The following is a 25,744-nucleotide window of genomic DNA, read 5'->3' on the forward strand; positions in this document are numbered from 1 at the left end:
GCCTCAGTATAAACCTTCCCTGGCTGAACCTGGTTATATTTCCTTTATCATTGCGCCTGTACCTTACAATATTCTAGTTAAAAATGCTTCCAACTCAGTTCTTATTTCATTTACCGATAACAGGAACTGATAGTTACTACTAAAAACGCTGAAACACTTCACATTACTCTTCCTGGTCAAATGAGTACCTTCAGAGGTGTGTCTAGGTTGTACGTCAAAAAAAAAAGACCTGGGCTCGAAGTGGTTTGTCAAAACGCATCATCCATCTTTCATCTTATTTAAAGAGAGAGAAAGTCCCTCCAAAAGTGTTAAAGAGGATCATTTTTCATGAAGTAATGCATCTGGGATAATTTACGAAAGGATATAAATAAGACGGCGAACGTTTTCAATTCAAATCAGAATTAGAAGTAAAGCAACACAGTAACATCTAAGAATTGAAAGAACATACAAACATTTTACGACTTAGAAGGTAAGTTACCGATTGCAAATGGTTGTTGGAGCTGTGTTTTTTTTATTCTTACAAAGATTTAGTCACTTTTCGCCTCTACGGTTTCGTGCTTTGAGAGGACTGTGCATTGTACTGTAAATTGGATTTGCCTTCAATCTTGCTCATTTGACCAGTTTTTTCGTCGTACTAAGATATGGGTGGTTGATTATTTGGTTAAATATTTCCGTTTATAGAAATCAAAAAATTATATTTCTTTTATTATAGACATTTCAAAACGCACCACGAAGCCATGTTTAACAGTTGGTCATCCCTCACGTCAGCACTCAGCAAGCGAACCGAACAACGAAAGCAACACCAACAAGCCCTCACTAAGAAAGATCGTTCCAAGTCACAATGTGATGCGCGCGACCGCAAACAAATCATCAAGAGGAAGCCGCGTACATTGTCAAACATCACATCCCATAGTGCACCTGCAGACTGCAAAGCTGTCTCGTCTCAGACTTCCTATAAACAATTAGGGTTCACACCAATCAAAATTCAGCAACAAAAACCTGAGAAATCATCAGCCTCAAGATTCTCCATTTTCAACGGCGGACAACGGGCACGGAGTTTCAGTGGAAGATCAAAAATCGACCAACGAAACACGGACTGTCAAAAATTGAATGGTCAAGAAATCCTTCATGCTCAAGTGTGGAGGCAAGCCTATACTTTTGCTTGTCGTTAAGAAGTACTAGTGAACATCTCAAATTTTACTTTTAACAACTTTCATTCTCGCACAAGATTATATTACATGTTTATGTTATTCTGTACCATAGCTTTATTTAAACATGTATTTTTTCACACCATCTATAAAATGTACTAGTTTTTCTTGTCCCGGAAATTTTATTCAAAATATTCCGTAAAATATCCGGTGATGTAAATAAGATAATAATTTTGATACAAATTTTGTAAATAATGTCATGGGTGATAATTAATTGTAAATATATATTCTTTATACTCGCCGGTCATGAGAATAGTTTTGACAAACCAACTGCCGGTCTCCTGGGTACTGTGGAAAGAACAATCCTTCATTCTCTTTTCAGCAAAAATTAGGGAAAACTGTTTTGTCTATTTTTACCTCCAATTTAGAAATGAACGGTGTTGTTGAAATTGAAATGCGATTAAAATACAGTAAAACGGATAATTTTTCACATTCCTGGGAAAACTTTCTCATTTCAACTATACAATAGAAAAATACCTAGACTTTGATTAGATAAAAAGTAGCTTCATTAAAAAAACTGCAGCCTTTTTTTTCAGTGGACTGGTACCAGAAATGGGTCTTAAAAGGTTTCTTGGGAATAGTAAGTTTAGCCGTTCTACTTAATGTAAACTACAGTGGAACCTCTAATTAGCGGACACCATCGGGGAATCGGATTAGTGTCCGCTAATTAGAGGTGTCTGCCTTTTGGAGGGTTTTTAGTTTCAGGCTCAAATTTCGAAATTAAACCGTACTAGTGGGTTGCAAACATGAAATTATGGTTTTAGGCATTTCCCATAGACATAGGAACATGAAAGGACTCGAGAAAGTTATTTAAACACAGAAAACTACTTTTTTTCAATTGTTCAACAAAAGTGTAAAAATACTAAAAATAACAACGTCAACTTTAGGGTTGGGAAAGAGCTTGAACAGGAAAGTAAGTCAACTGGGTAAAGGAAAAAACTGAATCTTTGTAAACTAAATTTCGAAAAAAGCAAAAAAATGGTTTAAAATCACTTATTACTTGTATCTGAAACTATGTTTTCCTCGGTGTCCGCTAATTGGAGGGAAAAAAAACAGGTTTTTGACCATTCCGTGCAAAAAATTTTTGTCCGCTAAATGGAGGTGTCTGCTAAATGAGCGTCCGCCTTTGGAGACTTTTTTATAAGGATTTGACTAGGAAACGGCCGGGGAAAAATATTCTGTCCGCTAATCAGAGGTGTCCACCTTTTAGAGTGTCCGCTAATTGGAGGTTCTACTGTACCTAAAAGTCCACTCAAAAATTCAAACGATTTTCCGAGCACTGATAGGTTTATTAAACTCAATTAGATCATGATTTTGAGCGTTCAACCAATCAGATTGACTTGATTGTTTTGTGGACTTTTGGATAGTAAGCCGTAATTACGGTACAGTATTTATTCATTGAAAATAAAAGCCTGTCTCATCATCATGAAATACTGTCGTTCTGCATAAGATTCCCTTTCCCACACTAAGATTTCACTGCCACTTTCCTACCGGAAAAATACCAGATCTCCGGGATGTTGAAAAATAAGCTCGGAAAGTTAGACTGTTTCGTAAGAGACACAAGATTTCCCGTACTTTTAGAAGAAAACCCTTTCCAATCTCATGCCAGCTATCGCACAAAAAATAGCGGCAAATCCCGGAATGTCAGGAGTATAGTAGTGTGGGAAAGGGAATTTTATGCAAAATGACGGTCGTTACTGTAATTACCTATAACAATACAAACGCTCCCTTAGCAACCAAAAGTGCCAAAATCGCAAAATAGGTGGCTATATCGTAGAAATATTGAGAAATATCCGAGTTTTTGTGATTTTGGCGCTTTTGATTGATAGGGGGCTTTTGGATTGTTATAGGTAATTACGGTAATTGGTCTAGATTTACAGAACGAGTCTTTTGGGAATTGTTGTTTTTAATATTGCAATTAATAGAAAACAGCTTTTTTAAACATTGGTTCGCTTTGAGTCCATCTCCATCTCCATTCTAGAAAAAGAACTTTGTTGTAACGTTGTAAGAGCTCGATTTGAACTTCATTGAACTTGAGAATATGTTGTCTGGTTTCTGATTCATATTCAGATTTTGATTCTGACAATTGCTGATGCAAATTATTTAGGTTACCATTTCATTCAGTTTTTTAATCTCAATACCAACAAATTCTCTTGTCTCTCTAACTACAAAACTTTTGTTTAATTTATGAATTTTTATACATAGCGATTGTGATTTTTAGAATGCCAACTACCTGGGAGAGACACTCAGATGAAATTAGAAACGCGGGAACATGCCGCTGATCAGGGTTCCTTTTTTAGGCTCTGAAGATATCTGACAGAGTCTCAAATTTATTAATTTTCAAGATTTGTATCTGACCGAGGGTCGACTTTTGGTTAATTGGACAATTTTCAGGGTAGAAATCAGTTTTTCAATCTCATCTATACATGACGTCATTTTTGACACTTTTCATGGTGACAATGGAAATATTTTCGATTTTTGTCCCGACAGAGTCCATTTTACCCAAACATTTATATGTGACAGGGTCCACTTTTCAAACTCCGGCAGCACGACTCTTTCGGCCGTCAATGTCAGTGCCCCCGGGAACAATAGACTTTTTTGAACAGTTAAAAACTCCAGTACCGAAGAATCACGGCGATCTTTAATCGGATTTTCCGGATTCAAAAAATGTTCAATTTTGGTTGTGAAGAAAGTTTAATGATGTTTAAAGATAGGATTTTTTCTTTATCCGATACATACCAATAAAACGGATATCCAGTGAAAAATTCATAGCTCTACTCCTTCTTAACAAGAATTATTCCGATTCCGATTTTGAGGGATCTTACGCGGGATATGGCGGGATCTTGAGGGATCTAAAATCAAACATTTCCAAAATTACCCGATTTTGAGCAAGCTTCATAAACAAACTTTTGTGTTCAAATTGTACACATAAGGGCTTTATTGACCCAAAGAATGGGGTTCTTTTAGGAAATTGAACATCACTTTTTACAAAATCATCACTTTTATTTTGGATTTCCCCGATTTTTAAACATTACTCTGAAGATCGCAGTGGAAGTGACACACCAAGGATTTATTATACACTGGATATACAAGTAACAGATTTTTGCCGATTTCTCGTGTACTAGCTATGTCCGCAGTAATGATATTATTGTTCACTCTCCTTCCCTCATTAAATGATTTTTCGAAGCATTTTTATCACATTTCTTATCGAAAATTATTCATCCAATTCCCAAAAGAGACTTTAAACTTTCCTGTGAGAGTCAGATTTTTTCACTTAATTGCTAATTATAAGTCGTTATGATGTTTCAAGCTGTGAGAAAGATGCAAAAGACGTGTTGTGTATAAGAAATTGAATGTTGACACCAGAAATTTTCAAACTTCAACCTCAAAAAAACCACTTTGCCACCACGTGCCTCCAAAGGATTTTCATACAACAGTGGAGCCAAGACACTCAAGTCTTATGTATGTTAATTTCAGCTCTTCTTGGAAAAGTCTTGGAAAGATATTTCCAATTGAAAATTTCGTGTCACTATAAGCATTTTGTCTGAATTTCTTGTCTAACGATGTTTTTCTCACATTACATTTCACAAATGTATCCAGCTCGGAATGCTAGCCTTACTTTCAAACTTTTTTTACGCAAATGTACAAAAAAAAAAGCTAGAGAACTTTTTAAAAACAAGACTGATAAACATTTTTAAAAATCAGACATCTTCGAGCCGCCATGACAGTTGTTGTCCTTTGCGGACAAAGCTATAACATCAATTGTTTTCTGAAACAATGAAAATACAATGATCGCTCTCCATCGTTTTATGAGTCGTTTATCCAGTGTATAATAAATCTTTGGACAAACTAATAATACAAACAATACACACTTATCATGCATCAGTCAGTCGGAACCACTACATAGAAATGGCAACTATTGCCTAAACGGGAAATATTTCCCGAACGGGAAGGTAAAAATAACCTAAAAAGGAAACTGTTTCCAGATTGAAAATTTCATTACTTTACTATATCCCGTTTTGGTCAATAACTTTTCATTGTTCCCGAACGGGAAGTTGAATTTTTGTAAACAAAGCAGATTTTTATTTCCCGATCGAGAAGAAGTTTCCAAATAGGGAAGTTTTCAATTGGGAATGGGGAAAGTAGAATTAAGAAGCGATTGCCCGGTGGATTTTTCAACTACCCGGTGAAAGATATCTATTTACCCTCTTTTACAATAGGAATCAGTTATTTACCTTCCACGACCATTTCCGGAGTGCGCAGAGGTCACATTCCCGATCGGGAAACTGGTTAACTTCCTGATTCGGAAACTCCATTTCGGGAAGTTTTTCACCTTCCCGTTCGGGAAATATTTCCCGTTAAGGCAATAGTTGCCATTTCTATGTAGTGGTTCCGACTGTCAGTGTATCATTGCTTCGAGGCTGGAGTTTTTTTTACTATTCAACCTAAAATCGTATATTGGATGGTCCCGAATCCTTCAACTTTTCGACTTTCCCGCTAATTTTATGAGTTAAAATGATATCGTATTCAGGAAATGGTCTGTTCTGAGACTTAAATTTCCTTCATTAATGTCGTAAGTTGCAATTTGATGTTCAAAAAAGACTGTGGACTAGCAATAGCGTGGTAGCTTTTTATCAAAAGGAGGGGTAATTGAGGAAGCTAGGATTTTTGGCGTCCTCGTACAAGGGAAAAAGTTATTGAAGAAGGACTTGCGCGGAACAAGTAACTTGGTAACTTTTCCTCATTTTGAATAATGAGAACTGCTATTTGTAGGGAAGCACAACCAGCGTCACCGAAGTTAGTGTTCCAGGCAGCGTTTGATGTATTTACGACGCCCCACCAAAGAAGGCTGGCGAGGGGTACCCCCCCCCCGTCATCACGCTTCTGTTAACTGGAAATCTTTTATAATGATTTGCATCGAAAAACGGTTAATTTCATGATGGTAAAATCTAAAATAAACACAAAACAGTGAATAAATATGCTGTCTAAGTTGAACTAGGATTTATTGATGGCAGGAAAATTTTGTAGCTTTGCTTGGATTTTCTTTTTGAAACATGGTTATTAGTCCTCGAACCTTCTACGCTGTTTTGTAAATGGCTTAAAAACAGTGTGTTTTTTCTTTATGATTTTCAGTCGTTCGGATGATTGGTACCCGCACCAAGCTCGACTCAAGCTTCGATAAAAAAATTGACGTCACTTACGTCAAAAGAATTCTATAAACGTTAAAAAAGCCAATGCAACGACTTCGATTACACAGAAGAAAAATCAACACAGGACAAGTCGATCACGTCTTTTGAGTTCAGTTATTGGTTGTTTTGACATCTTCAATCAAATTAACATCTTAGCACTGGAACTTCAAAATGGCTCAAACTGACGCCGCGCCACTACCTAAACATGTTTACGAGAATGCCAATCCTGCCGATAACTCTCAAGAATATGTCATAAGTAGAGAAACCTTGAACGACAATACACCGAAAGTGCGAAGACCCACAAAATACGATGTTAATGAGCAATCGTTGCCTTTATTTCAAATGGTTTGTGAAAAATGTGAAGAAGTTTCAGACAAAATTGCTGATTTCGTTCCAGTTTGGGATGGATTAGTTGGTAAAATGCAGGATATTTCTGGTATGCGTAAAAGATACATCTTAGCTCTTTTCGTAAGTTGAAATTTCTTTTCCCATTTTTTTACTGGATTTATTAGCCAAAGAGAAGGGATACATGTATAAAGATACATAAAATGTATAAGAAAGGATAGATATTCTCGCACGCAACAGGAAACCCGTCCATAATTTTCGCAAACCCCTGAACCATAGCCTTTCATAGTCAAGTGCTCTTTTATAAACTCCTTTTTGAACTCCTTTTTGAATAAGTTGCTATTGAATTACATTTCATGATGACAAAGGCAAGCTCTGCTCGTGAGAAGGACTGACTTGAGGCTTGGGTTTTCTCCAAGGTTTTATTGGACTGTTTCGATATTTTGTTTTGAATACTTTTCATCCAAAATTCTTGATTTTTTACTCTCTATCTTTATAGTTTTGCTCTCCATTTTTTGTTTTGGGGTTGATCTTGGCGTCACCGATCTTGGCACCAATGCTTTTATTGATCTATCCTATGATAATGTCAGTCAAAGCGATCGAGCATAAACAAGAAGCACGCACTAGATGGCTCATTTATTGGCTTTTCTATAACGCCATCACTATAAGGTATATACTTTGTTGTCGTTTTAATGTTTCGGCGGGTTATATCCTTGAAATAGTTTTTATGACAAAACATTTTAATAGCGGGGGTACCGTTGGCAGTCTAAGGTATGGGTGTTGTTCTGTTCTCTTGCGGTTTGTCAGTGTGCAAAAGCAACAGTCTGAGCTTTCTCAACATCCCTTTTGTTATAAAATAACACTTACTACTAAAGATACTGGCAGCTTAAAAACTTCTCGTGTAGTTTGTATTTGTACAATTACGCTCTCACTTTGTCTTTCTCGCTTTCTTATATTGTAAAATATTTCGTTCATAAAATGGGGAAATCTCTAACAATGTTCGTTTTCTGGTTGTGCTCAAAACACATTTTCGTGGTTTATGCCTGTAAAGGAGGTTTAAGTAAATGATAACTATATTGTGAAGCCTTAATCCCTTATGTGTATATATTTTCTATTTTTCAGTGAACAATTTATCGGTCCATTTCTTCATGTCATGCCTGGATATGCTTTTGGTAAAGGACTTTTCTTCGTCTGGTGTTTAGTGCCATTCAACGAAAACGGATGTTACTACGCTTACCATATCGTCCGTCCGTTATTAATCATACCTGTCCGAAAAATTGATGAATATATTATGGTGTCCATTAACAAAATCAAAAACATTGTTCATGACAACCAAGACCTTGCAGCAAATTGGACTTTGAATGCTGCCACTTTGGCTGGTAATATGCTCGCCAATAAACAAAAATAAATAACAGAAAAAGGAAATTTAACGTTATCAACAACATTTTTATATGATACCAATATTATGTTTTTTTACCGTGAATTATATGTTCCACTTTCATTCAATGCGTTTATGAAAATCTGTTACTCTTCCTTGCTTTATGGATTCCTTGAATCCAATTTTAAAGTAAAGTCTATTCGCTTTCAGCATAATGCTACCAATCGGGTATCACTCTCTCAAAACGCTGACAAGCCTTCCTACATGGAAGCAAAAAATAGTGCACAAGTAATGAAACTTCTTTTTGGACCTACCTCGGAGGTCCTTTAAATTAAAATCTATGTTCGTAGGATCGTTAATCTACGTCTCCAGTCAAAATTTGGTGCTGATTGTATTAATAGATTTGAAGTTATCGTCGTTTTTCAATAATGACGTCATTTGAATGGGGGCGTTTGTACTTTTACGGTGTGACGGGATCGACCATTTTTTAGTACGGTTTTATGGGATTTGAAGAAAAAAGAGACGGAAAACGGTATTTTAAAAACAGACGGTGACGGTAATTAGGTAAATTTTTTTTGCCCTTTTCAAGCCGGTGTGACGGTGTTATTATTTTTTCAAATTTCGGGATTCCGGGATTCAGCAAAAATTTTGACGGGAAAACGGTAATTCGAACCCCTACAACCCCCCCCCCCTTGAATCTTATCTATGTCGTGTTTTTTCGACGAATTACATAACGTGAATATCAGTTTTTGGCCGATATCTTGAAAACGGCTTAATATAAATTTTTGACCCAGCACTTTCCGTAAAAATCTCGTTAATACGATTCTTCTGAGCTATATGCAAAAATTAAGGGCTCTGACCATAGTCAAAATATCGGTTACAAGATTAGAAGATAAAACTTTTGTTTTGAGTTCCTTGACACTTTTAACAAAAAACTGTCTTTATAAGTTGTTTCTGAATTTATTCTATCAAGAGTAATTGGCAATTTAATTACAAAAATGACGTTGTGGATCTTAAAAAGACGTTAATGAAATTTTAAATTACCCTCTTTTACAAAAAGTGCTTTTGTCTGCAAACAATTGAACTTTCTTAATTTTTTCAGGAAAATTTTTCTAAATTGATGTAACAACAGTTATGACACTTTTGTACCAGAAATCACAAAAATCACAGAAACCACTTTTCTCAAATTTTGAGACGAAGAAGTTTTTACAAAAATTTTCATTTTTACAAAATGTTGTTTCTTCGCCGAAAGCTCTCAAAGTTGAAATACTCTTCTTCGCAAAAGTCTTCATTTTCTTCTTCATCAATCTTTTTCATCGCGATTTTTACCTTTTTAGATTCAGGAATAGTTGGCCTAACAGAAATATATAATAAGTCATGGTTTTGCTGCGTAGATCAGTCAGAAAAACACGTTTTACACACAAAAAATATGAAAATTCACTATGGTCAGAGCCTTTAAGTAACAATGGGAAGCGGTAGGGAAATCGAGAAATAGGTTTTGGACTTGCTTTGACTCACGCCTGAGAAAGCAAACTAAGGTTTTGGCACGGTTGTCTTTATTGATTGTGTGCATGATACTGTTTAACAACGGTTTCGCCGGTAGTCTGAATAGCAGACCTTTACAAAACCGTTTTTGAATGCAACACAACAGCAGACTACGGTTTTTGGCTACTAATGATAGAGTTTCTATAGCGTGTTCTTTATTTGGATGCCCGGTGAACAAAGGACTTGTGAACTAACCAACTAGGAGGGTCTATTATATGTAGAGATTATACAAACCAAATACACCTCTGCTTCATCAGGGCACTTGTCGAGTTTGAAAATTCGCTCTATCAGTTAGTTTTATCGACCTAATCATGACACCCCTTCTCACAGACCCACTGAAAAAATTGGCCAAAATATCGTCCCCGGTGGAGAATTATGCTCCAACTTTTGTCCCCACCTAAAATAATCAAACAAACCAATCCTCACTGCAAAATATTATCCCGTTTTTCCCATCCCCACCTAATTTTCTGACTTGAAAACAAAAGAATACGAATCACCAGTCAATAAAAAATATGGGAATATCAATCCCCATCAAGTTTCAGTCTGTCATTAATATCCCCATTGGCTGAAAAAATCCTACCGGGTGTGTGAGAAGGGGGTGAATCATGGGCAATGATTTAGGAGATCGATGTGATGTGCATCAATAGACCGGTGCACTATATTCATGGCTATCCATTTCTAAAAGTTTTTGCTGGCTGTACAACACTGAAGAAATTTCAGTGGACGTCAAACCCAAAACCTACATTTTGCGGTTCACCGACATTTTGGGGTGCAGAAAGTGTAAGGTTTAAATTAGAGTATAGAGTCCGACTTTTATTTATTAAATCTGCGCATATAGAAAAGATAAATAGAAAATTAATACTCAATAAATATTAAATAATATTATTAAATTTACTAAAGTTGAAGATTAAGAATTTATGGTAGAGCGAAGGTTCGTAAAGACATTTTCAGAAAATCATCATAGTAAAATTAGCTATTTAAAACCGCCAAAACGGTCATGATTTAAACTTGCTCAAATGTCAAAATAGCTCCCTCCCCAAATATTTTTGGTACAATAAAAAATATAACAAAAGACGTCTCTAAGTACAGACGGCCATTGAAGACTTTTTTTGTTCGTCCTCGCTACTCAAAGTACGCCGGACATTCTCTTTCCCGGAGCCAACAATTCTACGGAACCGATCATCACATTGCAACAATAAACGCCATGACAGAGGTGTTTTACAACAAAGTCCAACTTTGGTCCTTACTAAACTATCCAACGTGTATAAATGTGGTTCCGATTCATTCGGTAGAGATTCTCGCATAAAATCAACAAGCCGGAACAGATACTCGATATTATGCCCAGATACCCCATGCGAGGTTGCGATAATTTTGGCAATTTTTTCTTCTCCTTCGTCCCCTGTGTAGTTCGGATTGTGTGGCGTTGCATAATAAATGATGGCTGGTATAGGCTTACCATGGAACGCAGCACTATCTTTAGAGTAAACCGGTAACATTTTCATATCATAACATCCGATGGATTGTTCTCGAACGTATAAACGATCACATGCTGTTTTGATTTTATCCTTTCCTTTGACTTCGTATACAACGCCCCATACACGCCCCTAAAATTTCAAGAGAAATTTATAATAGAGAAAAAACAAGCATTAGCTTTGAACGTCAGTTGCATACTCTATATACGTGTAAGCTAAAAAAGACCATATCTTCGCAGCAAGCCCGCTATTTTGTAATTAACCCGTCATGAAGAAAGATACGAAAGTACTAGGGTTTCCATTTGTTATAATTATATTTGTCATAGAACTCTATTTTCAGAAGACTGCGCAGGAATCCTAACAAACCACGCTTCTTATTATTTACAACGATTTTACAACGATTATTATTTTGCAGTGTATTAGCTGGTGATAATAGATTCAACCAACGGATTAGAATAGGTGGATTAACTTCTCTCGTTGCTCCCAAGAGAGATCCATTGTCTTCTCATTGTTACAAGAAAAATCTGTAAATGACTCTGCGCACTCCTCGTTTAGTTTTTTCATTGTTTTTATAAGAACAATTTTCCAATTTATACAGTTTCGAAAACGAATTTGTCCTATGATTCGATCAATTTTGATGATTTTGCAAATATTTTAAATCCTGCACTTAAGTTTTAGCATCAACAAACGCTAGACCAGTTTTAATGTAAATTTTTAATCTTTTGTCAATGGCAATCTTCAGATAAGTGAAAATTAACGTATGGTCTATAACTAAGAAACTATCGATGGGTCACGAATGGGTTGCATACTGGTGAAAGAAGACTGTATTTAGAATTAGGAAAATAAATTTCAAATTATTTGGCTAATTTCTGCATTGGATAGAAAGGGCTAAAAAAGTGCATTTTCTTATTTAAAATGTACCACGTGATACGTAATGACCAATGAAAATGTTGAAAGTAATGATTTTTTACAACTTTTTTACAACTTATCAAGTTTTAATTGCTAGCAAACTCGTAAAAAAGTTTGATAACCTAACGAGGAGTGTTTTCTATGAGTTCTTAATCCACCTATTCTAATCCGTTGATTCAACCACAAAACTTACTCCTGGGCTTTGTTTCAAAGTCAACAGACGTCCAGGTTTCTGTACATTTCCACGATGATGCGGACTGCCTTGCCAAAACCGTCGCTCGTGACCTGAAAGATAAGCGACGAACTTCTTGGTATATTCGATATCTGGTTTCCATATCAACGAGCCGTAGCCGAAAATGTAAATGGTATCATGTGATAATAAACTCTCTTTTGTGATAATCATGGTTGAAATGAACTTGTTGTATTACTGCCGTTGGCCACTCTGTCAGGCATGAACGACAGCAAGGATAAACCCATATGGTTTTGACGCGTTCTCTTTCACATATTGAACGGCTATAAATAAACACAAGTACAAAGTCTTAAATATAGCAAAATAACACAAGAAAACAGTACAAGTAAAAGTACTAGACTAGAATACAAGGACAAAGTTAAGTAAGAAATATATACAAAAGATACAAATAAACACTTACTAAAACACTGTGGGCGAACACCTCTAACATTAGCACGACAGCTCTCATACTTCTATTCCAACAAACACACAAGACTGCTCACAATTTATTACATTCACAAATCGCGACACAAATACGACGTATCTCACAAGGGACAGAACATTTACAATCGTACAAAACACGCAATACACATGAGACCCTAACAAACAACAATTAAAATATCCTAATGACATAAACTAGCAATAAAATACAAGCAAGAAACAAAAAATATTTAATTACAAACTATTTACAAAAACAAAGAAAAATACTGCCCCTACGGCAGTAACACTCCCCACCGTCAAGAATAAATTCTTGACCAAATCAAATAACAAACACATAAGACGCTTCATTGAACAAATCAATAAACAAACGGAAGTCTCGAAACAGAACAAAAGAAAATCAGAAAACAAAAAATAACACCAAAACAATCGCAAAAAGATCTTACAATAAAATTTTCTCAAAAACATGGATTCCTCAAAACTTTCTAAACATCTCTCCTTTTCAGCGATTGAATTGTTCCCCAAGTTCTTTGACAAATCACAATATTTGTCACCAATTTGAAATTGATCTTTGGAATAAGCTTCATTGAAAACAACGTCACTTTCGCACTTTACATCACAGCTAAAGTTTTCTTCTTGAATTTCAATTACAGCTTTTATACAGTTTAGTTTAACCACCATCGGATTTTTAACCACAACAGCTTCTTGGACCAACGGTACAACTGACTCGGCCACGTGGCATTCACATACTTCAATATCTCTTACTGACTTCCTACCACTAACACGCGTTACCTTTTCAACGACTTCGGAAACAACTTCGTAACGGACTGGTAAGACCTTCTCAGCACGTTGAATTTCAAGAGGCTCTGCGGTATGAATGATTGGCACAAGGACAAGCATGATGTGATCAGGTGGCTTGTTTATTATATCTAATGAATGACGAATAAATTTCTTAACAAACGATAACTCGAACTCATATTGATCTTTAGATAACATCAACTTCAATACATCTTGATACTTTGTATAGACGTTCTCAAATTCATTAATAATGGGAACGATTCTTTGATATTCCCAAGTGTAACAGATACGATGTAAATGTAAATGCTTTTCATCATCATCTTTATTGTAAAAGCTTTTGATGACACTTAAAGATTCTGAAATAGTTTCAAAGAAGTAATTTCTTTCAACAATATAATCTTGAATACGCAGGCTTGACATGGCACACTTCATTTGTTGACCACAGAACTCATACGTACAACAAATTGGTTTTCAAGTTCACACTCTTGAATAAAACCATCCAAATATAATTAATCCCAACGGATTTCAAGAACGATGGCTCCTCTGTTGATCCAACGAACTTGCAAACAGCTGTCCAATTTAGTGCAACGAATGTTCTTAGTGTTTTACTATTACTGCCGTTGGCCACTCTGTCAGGCATGAACGACAGCAAGGATAAACCCATTATGGTTTTGACGCGTTCTCTTTCACATATTGAACGGCTATAAATAAACACAAGTACAAAGTCTTAAATATAGCAAAATAACACAAGAAAACAGTACAAGTAAAAGTACTAGACTAGAATACAAGGACAAAGTTAAGTAAGAAATATATACAAAAGATACAAATAAACACTTACTAAAACACTGTGGGCGAACACCTCTAACATTAGCACGACAGCTCTCATACTTCTATTCCAACAAACACACAAGACTGCTCACAATTTATTACATTCACAAATCACGACACAAATACGACGTATCTCACAAGGGACAGAACATTTACAATCGTACAAAACACGCAATACACATGAGACCCTAACAAACAACAATTAAAATATCCTAATGACATAAACTAGCAATAAAATACAAGCAAGAAACAAAAAATATTTAATTACAAACTATTTACAAAAACAAAGAAAAATACTGCCCCTACGGCAGTAACATGTTGAAAATGTTTCAAATTTAATTTTTTACACATTCCGTTTTTTGTCAGCTTTTGGAATGAAATTGATGGGATTTGAGCTTTCTTATATACTGTGTTTTACTAGTTCGCCTGATGTAATAACTAGTAAAGCTTTCATGATCAACAGACTTCCTTCATATGGGAGATGATTGGCAGGTGGAAGGCTATACTGTAATTTGATTGGTTGGTCGGTTTTTGATGTTGTTTGATTGGTTAAAAGCAGTATGAACAAAATGTTTTGATTGGTTGAGAAAATAAACAATAGAGAAAGGTTGATGTAACAGTGGTTAGAAATGAAGTGAGATCGAAAGTCGGGCTTTGTTTCTCCATTTTTTGTTTTAGTTTTATCTTTACTTACATTCTCTAAATATAGATTTTTTTTTTGAAAGATAGATGAAAATATAGAATGTAAAAGTACTGGAACTTTACATTTTATGTAATAATCTCTAACCAACACCAGCCTATGCACTAAAGTAAAGGATTCGTCTGTCTCGACATCTAGCCTGAAAATAGCATCATAAAGATGTATAAGCTGTACTGGAATGAATATAGTTTGAATTTTAAGAAAGTTCATTATTCTTTGAATATTTACCACAACGATATAAAGATGATATGAGACATTAATCTCGTAGACACGTACAAGAAAGAATGCATTAAAAACCAACATATCCTTTCAGGTCATATAATAGTCCATCCTAGACATTTATGTACACGTGTTGAGATTCTACCTGGTCATAACGAAAGACATGTATCATTACCTGGCTGCTGACAAGGTTACACTTTTTTTTAAGAAACTAGTTTTACCAGGCAGCATCAATGTTTCTTTAGGAATCGAACTTTTGAGCCTTAAATGTTTCTTACATATTTCTAAACTTTTTGACATAATCAGTTTTGATTGGCAGGTTCTTAAAAAACCGAATTAAAAAGTATTATTTTCTCATTCTCAGCCTTAGCATGTTTCTTAGTTTTTAGGCATTCTGAGCCTCATGTTTCTTACAATTGTGTTTCTTAAAAATAACGTGTATGCCTTATTTCAGCAGGACTAGGTGAGGAAAGGGGAACTTCTGTGACATCAGATGTTAGGAAATATAAACTGAAAATGAAAACTAAACAGCTAGGAAGTACAGCAGAAATATTGAAAAGTCTTCCAATTTAGATCAATAAAAATCAATAAAAGAAAAGATGAGAAATGAAATCATCTTTTAATGATCCGTAATTACACTCACCAGGAAGAAATGTTTCATCTCCATGGATACCACTTTTTTTGATTTGACGACGAGCTCCTTTCGCATTCAACGGATCATATTGGTATATTAATTGCTACATAAAGGAAAACACAAACATGGATAAAAAAACTGTTATTATTCTTGAGAAAATAAGTAAGAGAGTAGGACAACTTAAGGAAAACTATAAAATAAGCCAACACCACAAACTAAAAAGCCAAATGGCTTTTTTATATAAGATATATACAATTTATAAGATTGTCCATGATTAATGTTTACGTTCATGCCCTAAATACAAGTCCTAGCTATACCTGCCTGGTTTATGCAAGAAGTGTTACTTGGTTAAATGAAAATACTATTCATAGCTTCATATAGAAAGATGTTCTACAACACATTCAAAGAGCTTTCAAGTTAAATATAATACAAAGTAAAATCCCCTGACTGTCTGGCAATGAAATTTCAGTGAAAAGAACTTTCACAAAAAGGAACTTTTCTAGGCAAATTTGATTCCACGAAATATTCCGAAAAGATGATTCGTACAAAAGTTGATTTTCGTGAAAAATCTTGAAAATCTTCCCTCTTTTCGTGAAAGTTTCTTCCTCTAAAGATATTGTTCTATCCATTCGAAAATAATTGTGGTAGTTAATAAAATCAAACAATTTATCATTGACCTAGTGCTGGTTTTGTTCACAATTTCGATCACGTTAGAAATTTAGCTTGTATTTCAATTTGTTATATAATTTACTTATTGTTTCTAGTTTAATAATTCGATAAAAATAATTATATAAAAATGCAACATTTATCAATTAAGTTCTTTACATAAATTACAATCGTTTGAATGGGTCATGAATGCTAAAAATAACTATTATTAACATATATTACGGAAAATTGTATATGATTATATATATGTAAAAAATATAATATGTAAAATCATTTAAAAAAAAATATATTTTCAACTGAGGATTGTTTGAATAAAACATGAAACTGTCAGTATTTAAACAATAATATTCATTACTTCAATTCTATGATAAAATCATTTTAAAGTCATTAAAAAAAGTAAACGTAACTAGACGATGATTGGAACAATTTCGATCAAATTCAAATCATTCTCAAAAAATATTACATATCTACCAAAATCGTGATAATTTTTATGTGCCTTAAATGCTCTACCTTTAAGCTTTGAGGGTAATAAAGCATTTTTTGTATATCATCAAAAGAAAAGAATATTAAAAAATTATTAACGAATTTCCTTTTTGGAAAGTAAGGGTGGCTTTTAAATGACAGAAATATAAATAGTTGAAAAATTGGGTATTCTACCGGGTGTTTAATAAAGAAGTAAACAAGTTTGAATTTCTGAAGAAAAAAAACTAGAAAAGTTTTGAGCTATTTTCTCGTGTATAAGAGAAGGAACTCATCCAGACTCGTCACCTTTTTCTTCTCAAAAAATGATTTTTAGAAAGATTTTGAACTTTTGAATACTGTATGAAAGCTCTGTGTAAATCTAAGTTATAAGATTTCACATTATAATAACATTTCAACAATTGTTTTGTAACATCCAAATGTATATATATTATTCTATGAAATTTGAGAATGATGCAAAGCTTAATTTACAAAGCTCCATGCTTTTGTTGAATAATATTTCAGCAGCTTTATCATCTCTACCAGCAGCCCATGGTTTTTCCCTGCCTGATATAGTATAAAAGTTTCCACTATCATGCGCGATTTCCTCTGAGCAAACACAATATATGACAGATAGAGCACCTTCTTTCGCAGTTCTAAATACAAAGAACTGAAGAATAGGTTTCAGAATGTAATTGTATAAGAAAGAACCCATCAAGATGGATCCTTTACCAATATTTGTTGCAACTATACCAGGATCAGCACAATAAAACTTGATGCTTGTCTGCTTAAGTTTCTTGGCTAATACACGAGTTGTTAAAATGTTTGCTAATTTGCTATCCGCATAAGCTGCAACAAAATCATAGCCGCGTTTTACAAAATTAAGGTCGCTGAAATGGATTTTACCAAACATATACATCAACGAGCCGACAAATACCACACGACTTTTCTCTTTGGTTAATAAGGGTAGTAAAAGCATTGTCAGCAGGAAATGACCAAGATGATTGACACCGAAGTTTGATTCAATACCATCTTTAGTTTCCATGTAAGGTACCCAAAATAAACCAGCATTATTGACTAAACAATAAATAGAATCTTCTTCTTTTAAAACCTCATCAACAAAACTGTGTATAGATTGGAAAGATGCCAAATCAAGAGTTTTGAATTCGATAGCTCTATTTCCAGTCATTTCGATGATTTTCCTTTGAGCTTCTAGGGCAAGTGTTTCATTTCTACAAGCTAGAATGACACTGGCTCCTCTTTTTGCACAGTCAAGTGCAACTTCATAACCAATTCCTGAATTTGCCCCAGTGACAATGACCAATTTATTATCCAGTCTATTTTCAGATATATTTAATTCATTGTCTTTCTTACACCACTTTTGTATAAGATAAAATGTAAATGGGATTATCACAAACCATAAGAAGGCATCATAGTCCATTTGAAGATTATAAAGATTTTTACCTAAAATTAGAGAAAAAAAACAAGAAAAATGTTCAAAATAGAGTGAACTCACGGTTATTTCAAACTTCTATCATTCAGCTATTTTTAACTCAAGGTGAAAACCTCGAAAAATGCATTGGATTATTCGAATCAGAGTTAACTGTAGCTGTAAGTTTTTTCTTTATATTTTCTTTTCAACCAGAAGACAAACACTTTATAGACAAAATTCAACCTCTTTCCCTGTGCACTTCTATCAGATTTTTTATGCTTATTGATAGCGCCAGATAGTACCCTGGAACGCATAAGATTATGTCATCCAAAAACAAACGGTTAGATTTAAATTTTTGGATATTGAAACCATTGCATTGCAGTTCATCTTTGTAACATCAGATTCTTATCCTGTGACTTAAGTATGAAGAAATTCCTAGTTTAACCCTATTCGTACTAGGGGGGGGGGCTGTTTATGTTCGGGGTGGAACTATTGTTAATAGCTCCTGAAATAATAGAGCTTTTGTGGCATGAAATCTTCTGTAAATTCTTAACTTTTATTTAGATTCAAAACAAAAACTTGACACCCTGTGACACCTAAAACTTTCACACCTTGAGCAAGATGACATTTCTGACATTAAGGTGTCACAAAAATTGACACTTTTCCAATGCAAATTTATTTTTTATGTCAAATATATTGTTTAAACCGTAATTTATTGATTATTTAGGATAAAATAAGCATTTTAGACTTAGGGAACTTTTTTCTAAAGCCTTTGTTAGAATACAATGGCTATTCAAAAGAACAAATGAGATTTTCGGTTTTTGTTAATTTTGGGCATAATGACTGACGTCATCATCAAAAAGACCAACTAGATCAAAAGTTAATGAGTGGCACAGGAACAGCCCCCTAGTATTGAACCGCCCCTAAAAGCCTAGTATGAATAGGGTTAAGTTTTCAAAGAATGAAATGGTGACAATTCCAACAAAAGCTTTCGTTGAGGAAGAGCAAAAATAAAACAAGAAATGAATTCCAATTCAAAATATCTTCAAATAATAAATAAGTTAAATAAAAAATTATTACAAATTATCTAAAATCATATCTGATTCATAAGTATTCTTAAATCGTTTGACCATCCTCTCGCCAGGTCGTCCAACAATAGCATTTCCATATATGCTGATTTTATGTCCATGAATAAGAAATTCAAACAACGTCTCCCTCTTTGGTAAGGCTTTAAGTTCGTTCTGTTGTGTTATAATTTCAAACATATTTTTTGTCTCTTTGACAATGATTCCAGAGATTCCAACAAATGACTCACATTTACATTTCTTCACCTCAATTTTAGCACCATGATAGTCTATTTTCAAGACTCTTTCTTCAGCTCTTATCATCACTTTTCCGTTTTTATGCAAATATAAATTTCGTACATAGTTTTTCCAAAGATTGTGTAAAGGTAAAAACGTATCATACTTTTGTTCATCTTTTGATATTTTGTAGAGATTCAATTTTTTAATTGCCACTCTGCCAAGTTTGGTGTTTTTCCTTTTTCCTATCCTTTTCTTTTTATCCTTATTACCAACAAGTGATTTCTCTAACAGCAAGGGTTTGAACCGCAATCTTTCTTTCAATTTTTCAATATCAGAGTGGTTACTGTTTATTGCATTTTCTTTTAGATATTCTTCCAATAATTGGGCATTAGTCTTAACTTCTGTCTTTAAAGGGGTCTCATAGAGAAATTTCAATGAATCTATCTTCAGATCTACTTTATTTGTAGCCATTTCATTTCTAAACAGAATATTAGTCAGCATTAATCAATGGTTAAATAAAAATTCTACCAAATCAGGCCTTCCATAGTTTTTCAAAAAAGACAAAAAATTGATTTCATTAACGGCAATTTATGAAATCTACATTGTAATACTTTTCTTTTGACATATAAATATCCACGCCTAAGGCTTCCCAGTTTTTGGCACGTTATTTATAACATTTTTGGGCATTAGTTACAAGAGAGAATATATAGATTAATACACCGTTTAGGAGTCCCACTTTTTACTTATCTCCACCGTGTTCCACTGTAAAAACAGTAGGTAGAAATGTACACTTTAGTACTGTGGAAGGTTAGAGGAATGTAAAAATTTCTTTTTGTTTTCTTTCCTTTAAAGAAAATGATTTAGATATTTGAAAATGATATTAATGATAATCTTATGGATCTCTCCTGAAAATTTCACAAAAATTGCATCAAGAGGAGAAGAAGTTATGATTAAAAGGAGTTCTTTACCTACTGCTAGGTTTCCTTACAAGAACCGGAATTTTACCTACCGTTTTTTTTACGAGAAAGAGCGATCGCTAAAATCAAAACTATGGAAAATTGTTTGGATGCGTGCGCAGTCGACACTACTAAATGGTGTATTCAAGATGACAAATTTAAACCATTTGAGGAAAAGTTTCACTCAATCTGTTTCACCCAAGGCTGTAGCTAGAGTTTGTCAGTTTGTGGGACATGGTAGGTCAAAATTGAATATCCCATGATAAGGAAAAAGTTTAGGTACAGTATAGAAAGGGAGATGATGTTTTACTTCATAAATAAAATGCAACAGCCTTATTTCCAGGTTTTGCCTAGGCTTAGGCTGCCAGGTCTATACCGTGAGATCGGGTAACTTGCATCAGTGGAAGCTAACATGCATAGCCCTCAAATGAATGACCTGGCTTGTCATTAAAATACAACTACCCCTACAGCTCCCCTCGCAGCTCTACTCTACCATTTTTATTTTGATTTAACTTTGTATTTTAATGACCAGCCAGGTCATTTATTTGGGGGCTATGCATGTTAGGGGTCAGTCACAAATCGATTTTAAGTTAGAAGAACGTCAATTGACGTATATGGGTGGGTGGGTTAAAGGTTATTGACGTTTTTCAGAAACATCGATTTTTCATTCCATGCCAAATATTACTTCTCGCCATGTTTCTGTGTTTGATCGCTTCGTTTGTTTTGAAAACCAAAACAAACGGCCTGATGTTTCTGTCTTTTCTTTGTTTGACAGCCCGAGCGGCCCTTGAATTTTTGCAGATGGCCGTTCTTTCTGTCGCTACATACTACGGAGATAATTGATTACGGGAATTTTGTGAACAAGTTTAGAAATTATCTCCGTTTCTTTTTTTTTTTAAATATAAACTATGCGAAAGTAGTGAAAATCAAGATAGCTGACAAAACAGCAATGAAGGCAGTTTTTATCGATTTTCGGGGATATCAAGGTGTTTGACGTTTTTGGGTGTGGGTGGGTGGGTCAGCTTTTAAAACGTCAATTGACGTTCTTCTAACCTAGAATCGATTTGTGACTGACCCCTTAGCCTCCACTGATGCAAGTTACTCGATCTCGCTGTACCTTTTACATCGGTGTTTCTAATCCGCGGATACAGCCATAATCATCCATAATCACCCATAACCATCCATAATCAGCAGTTGGTTACCTCATTGGCTGTTTTTTCGTATATAAAGGAATGCACTCGCTTGTAAAATCATTCTAATACACCTTTTTCCCGGGGTGTTGTTTGGGATTTTATGTTTGAGTGTTTCCCTTAGATATAACTAAGATAGAACTAGATTAATTATATACCTCACAGAAAATTTGACCAGCTAAAAACGCCGTACGGCCCGGCAATCTTCCGTACAGGAACGTCCTGCAGCGTACCTTGCGCGGCCTGTAGCCTGGCCCCCATTTGATATGCTTGACGTCTCCAGAAAGTTTAAAGTCGTGAGACCTACCCAGTCCGGCACGAGGGGAGGGGTCATTACGGTCCCGGACGGGTCCTTTACGGTCCCGGACGGGTCCTTTACGGTCCCGGACAGGTCCTTTACGGTCCCGGACAGGTCCTTTACGGTCCCGGACAGGTCCTTTACGGTCCCGGACAGGTCCTTTACGGTCCCGGACAGGTCCTATACGGTCCCGTAGCCCCCTTCCGTCAACTTTTCAGGATATCGGACCTATTTTTTCAGAATCTACACCCAAAAAACATGAAATAACAGAACCTGGATAAAAGTTTTAAAGTAGACCTTGACCCGATTCGATCAGGGGATCCCTATAGTGCGTGAACCCAACGCCTTATACCACTGGGCCGACTTCTGGCCTGGCCATGCACTGGTATAAACTTCTCAGGGATGTCATTCCTTCGCTAGCTTGGCTTGGCCTAGTCCAGAGCTCTATAGGGGCCTCTCACATCTCAGGGGCAGAGTGTGTCCATTTTCAAGGGCAGGGGTAAAATTTTGATAATTTTCTAGTCTCAGGGGCAAAACTACTGGAAAATAGCCTATTTTGTCACTTTTTCTGGCTTTTTAACAGCTTTTTTGAGTGGGTACACAGAGTTCAAGGGCAGGATTTTAATGTTGTAATTTCTCCTTGGGGGCAGCCATGCGACATGCTCTGAAAACGGGGGGCCACTGGGGACTCCAAGCTCCGGTCTGGTACGAGTTCTGACCCGAAGAAAAAAAAACGAAGCAGTACCGTAAGACGGGGTGAATCGGATACCCGGGGTGAATCGGATACTTTGTTTAATTGCCTCTCATACTTCACTGACGATGTCTTTTTTCATTCTGTTTTCAGATCCCGTTCACTGATTGATCAAGCTATCGGAAAAATATGGCTTCGAAGATTTGGAACATGTTCTTCGGAAATTGAAGAAGAAAACCTTCTGATTTTCGGACCCTTTTTTGAAATGCCGAATAAGAAATAATGAAGCGACCGTGATTGGAGATTCCTTTGGCATCGTGTTCTACGAAAGCCAGTTGTATACAATCTTTGGTTCACTAAACGAAAAACGATGTCTATTCTTCGTATTTTCATTCTAAAGTTAGGGCGGAAAATTGTTCGCGTTAAAACGCGAATCGCCCATTTGCGCCCCAAGTTGAAGGCGTAGTTAAGTGATACGGAACCGAGAAATGGAAAGGAGTTAATTATTGAATAATTAAAAAATATCAAATGCCGTCATCATGTTATTTTTAATTACTGCCACACTATCCCAAGAGGCTTGTTAGTTTTCAGAGTAGCTAGGAATAAATGTTCAAATGTTAATAGTCACTCATTGTTCATTGTTGTTCATATGAATACAATGTCTTTGTATATTTTGTATAGTGATAATTTAGGAGTTTATGTGTTATGTATTATTTTCCAGAAGAAGATAGTGGGAAGGGTAAGGCTACAGACACTTTACAACACCAGGATAAGAACGTTTATTAAAGAAATGGACGCCTCGATCTCTCGTCCTTCCTAGGAAATATCTTCGACGAAAGGGATTATCTCTAAAGGCTTGATGATGAGACATGGTACAGTATGAAGCAAGACATAATTTTCCGTTCGTTCATATGCTGTTCATTCTCTCGGAGGTCTCGTATCCCCTGGCTTAAATCATCTCTGACTCTGAGACAGGGGTGTAAATATTTCTGCAAGCGGAAATTGGGAAAAGGGGCAAAAATGTATGACACGGTGGAGCCCCTTCCTAGTGGAACAATTGGCAATAAATAATCGGCTCGGTGAGAAAATATGCCCCAGATATTTAAGAACACGAGAAATTTTTATTTTCTATATTCCTTACCGTATTTTATCCTTCATTTTCCCAAAGGGCATAAAAGTTCTCACCGGGCACTGAGAGAGACAATGTTATAAAGTAATTTCTTTCGCTAAGAAAAGAATAAAAAATACATATTTTCAAAATAAGAGCTTAAAAAGTTTGCTGCCAACTACGAGTATACTATGCATCTGAACATTGAATACCATATAGAATTAATACTGTCTCCTATCTTTGTGTTCATGGCGATTCCACGCTGGTTCTGAATTCTTTAAGTGCCACTGTAACACCCCTGTCTCAGTAACTCAGTGAAAATTTGAAATCGACCAGCGGAGAAGTTATGAAACAAGTAAAACGTCACACACACCGGGTCTGTATTTGTAATCTTTCAATTCTCGCTGGAGTATGGAAAAATTCACTTTCAAGCATTATTCCTAGAATTCATTAATAATTTTTTTCGATTTTGACCGGGTTGACCTTGTTGCAGTAGAGGTGTCAAAATACCGACAGTTCTCCAAGGGCCGTAACCTTCGATACAGATACTTTTGCTTGCTTCGTTTTTGTATTTTTGGAATCTTCCTTAAATTCTGCGTCGATCGGTACGCACTTAAAGCAGAACCAAGGCCACCGGAGCCTTTGAAAGTCAAACTTTCGATGAAATTCAATGAAGTCAAATTTCTGAAAATGGTTTGACAGTGAACGTGTTAGAGTTAGGTTATTCTTTGTAATTTTTTCACCGGTTTCCATCGAGACGGGATCTGTGACCGGGTCACTGATACAGGGGTGTATCATACGTTTTCTCTTATCATTTTGTCGACAAATCTTAGAGTCAACCAGAGCGTTATTGATAATCTTCCTCCTCTCTCAAGTATCTAAGATTGTTCAGTACCACCTGAAATAACGGAAAAACAAAAATATACGATGATCAGGTAAATTTCTCTACTCTTTTTATCGGCCCAGCTATATCACACCCAGTATCGCTGCGAAACTGGAAAAAGTTAGCTTTTCATGGGGCATTAGTAGAAGTTCAGTGGATACTTGAGACAGGGGTATTCTATGGACGCTAAACGTCAAAACAACGTTCTTTTATAACGTCCGTAAAACAGCGGGATATGTACACTGGTTTTTATCGGGCGAATTTTCTATTAACCTAACCTAGCCAGTGAATGTGAAACAGAGGTGTGGGTATGCTAGACTCTTCTGGGATTAAAAGAAATACGCACCTGCTGGGTATGATATTTTTCTGCTTTTAAATTCAATGCTATCTATCGTAACCGCGGAATATAACGACCATGTGCTTGTGTTGACTCTATCGGTCGATGCTTCGATGAAAATTTGATATTTTCGTAAGTTGTCCAGTTTCTCTAATGCCCTTCTTTTTTAATCATTTATTTACTTCTTCTCCCTTTTCATTTTATCTGGAACGAAACGCAAACGTTAGATAAAAAAACAAACTTGGATTTAGCTAATGTAGTCAGACCTTTCAGAGACGTTTCATTTTCTTACATTGCACTTTCTATCGTGCATTCAACCAACAATTTTCATAGCGCACACTAATCAAAATTTTATTATCAATGATACTAAACGTACTACCCAAATATATATCCCTTAAGTATTACATTTTTATGACGCTCCATCTAATGAATAATTACTTTGTGAGAATTGCATGAATTCAAATTATAACTTCGGCAAAACGTAATTTTTGAAAAATGGTATTGCTCCACCACAGAATATAGAGAGTG

General features: G+C 35.4%; 6 protein-coding genes across 7 annotated transcripts; 2 read left to right on the forward strand and 4 right to left on the reverse strand.

Moving 5' to 3' along the window:
- Positions 1-449: 449 nt before the first annotated feature.
- On the forward strand, positions 450-1,445 carry LOC136798725 (uncharacterized). Its single transcript, XM_067055382.1, has 2 exons — positions 450-469; positions 713-1,445. The coding sequence occupies exon 2, from the start codon at positions 738-740 to the stop codon at positions 1,170-1,172; it is 435 nt and encodes a 144-aa protein (XP_066911483.1). The 5' UTR covers positions 450-469; positions 713-737; the 3' UTR covers positions 1,173-1,445.
- A 1,832-nt stretch (positions 1,446-3,277) lies between these two features.
- Positions 3,278-8,248, forward strand: LOC136798723 (receptor expression-enhancing protein 5-like). Its single transcript, XM_067055380.1, has 4 exons — positions 3,278-3,315; positions 6,342-6,865; positions 7,242-7,411; positions 7,865-8,248. The coding sequence occupies exons 2-4, from the start codon at positions 6,569-6,571 to the stop codon at positions 8,148-8,150; spliced, it is 753 nt and encodes a 250-aa protein (XP_066911481.1). The 5' UTR covers positions 3,278-3,315; positions 6,342-6,568; the 3' UTR covers positions 8,151-8,248.
- A 2,209-nt stretch (positions 8,249-10,457) lies between these two features.
- Positions 10,458-16,183, reverse strand: LOC136798708 (putative glutathione-specific gamma-glutamylcyclotransferase 2). Its single transcript, XM_067055363.1, has 4 exons — positions 16,178-16,183; positions 15,902-15,995; positions 12,240-12,331; positions 10,458-11,269 (listed from the first exon to the last, which is right to left on the reverse strand). The coding sequence occupies exons 1-4, from the start codon at positions 16,181-16,183 to the stop codon at positions 10,745-10,747; spliced, it is 717 nt and encodes a 238-aa protein (XP_066911464.1). The 3' UTR covers positions 10,458-10,744.
- LOC136798728 (uncharacterized) lies at positions 12,450-15,018 on the reverse strand. Of its 2 annotated transcripts, none has more exons than XR_010845429.1 (2): positions 12,697-15,018; positions 12,450-12,559 (listed from the first exon to the last, which is right to left on the reverse strand). XR_010845429.1 is itself a non-coding variant. In XM_067055384.1 (2 exons), the coding sequence occupies exon 2, from the start codon at positions 13,941-13,943 to the stop codon at positions 12,951-12,953; it is 993 nt and encodes a 330-aa protein (XP_066911485.1). In that variant the 5' UTR covers positions 13,944-14,212; positions 14,350-15,018; the 3' UTR covers positions 12,450-12,950. The 2 variants fall into 2 exon arrangements, 1 of the variants encoding a protein (XP_066911485.1); XM_067055384.1 differs by having other exon boundaries at positions 12,450-14,212; positions 14,350-15,018.
- Positions 16,184-16,600: 417 nt separating the features above from the next.
- On the reverse strand, positions 16,601-18,474 carry LOC136798729 (retinol dehydrogenase 12-like). The gene has a single exon (XM_067055385.1). It carries the CDS (start codon positions 18,456-18,458, stop codon positions 17,469-17,471), a length of 990 nt encoding a protein of 329 aa, XP_066911486.1. The 5' UTR covers positions 18,459-18,474; the 3' UTR covers positions 16,601-17,468.
- A 1,051-nt stretch (positions 18,475-19,525) lies between these two features.
- On the reverse strand, positions 19,526-20,224 carry LOC136798760 (ribonuclease P protein subunit p29-like). Its single transcript, XM_067055429.1, has one exon. It carries the CDS (start codon positions 20,222-20,224, stop codon positions 19,526-19,528), a length of 699 nt encoding a protein of 232 aa, XP_066911530.1.
- Between the last annotated feature and the right edge of the window lie 5,520 nt (positions 20,225-25,744).

This window comes from Clytia hemisphaerica, unplaced genomic scaffold (genome assembly GCF_902728285.1).
Source record: "Clytia hemisphaerica strain Z4C2 unplaced genomic scaffold, Clytia hemisphaerica genome assembly, whole genome shotgun sequence".
In the NCBI taxonomy this organism is placed as follows: domain Eukaryota; kingdom Metazoa; phylum Cnidaria; class Hydrozoa; order Leptothecata; family Clytiidae; genus Clytia; species Clytia hemisphaerica.

Coding starts and splice junctions, on each gene's coding strand:
- LOC136798729 (XM_067055385.1), bottom strand. CDS start 18,458: ATGGACTATGATGCCTTCTTATGGTTTGTGATAATCCCATTTACATTT.
- LOC136798760 (XM_067055429.1), bottom strand. CDS start 20,224: ATGGCTACAAATAAAGTAGATCTGAAGATAGATTCATTGAAATTTCTC.
- LOC136798728 (XM_067055384.1), bottom strand. CDS start 13,943: ATGAAGTGTGCCATGTCAAGCCTGCGTATTCAAGATTATATTGTTGAA.
- LOC136798725 (XM_067055382.1), top strand. CDS start 738: ATGTTTAACAGTTGGTCATCCCTCACGTCAGCACTCAGCAAGCGAACC.
- LOC136798708 (XM_067055363.1), bottom strand. Junction 12,332..15,901: donor AGATGAAACATTTCTTCCTG/GTGAGTGTAATT, acceptor CTTATCTTTCAG/GTCACGAGCGACGGTTTTGG. Junction 11,270..12,239: donor CTTTGAAACAAAGCCCAGGA/GTAAGTTTTGTG, acceptor TTGAAATTTTAG/GGGCGTGTATGGGGCGTTGT.
- LOC136798723 (XM_067055380.1), top strand. CDS start 6,569: ATGGCTCAAACTGACGCCGCGCCACTACCTAAACATGTTTACGAGAAT. Junction 6,866..7,241: donor GATACATCTTAGCTCTTTTC/GTAAGTTGAAAT, acceptor CTATCTTTATAG/TTTTGCTCTCCATTTTTTGT. Junction 7,412..7,864: donor TATAACGCCATCACTATAAG/GTATATACTTTG, acceptor TCTATTTTTCAG/TGAACAATTTATCGGTCCAT.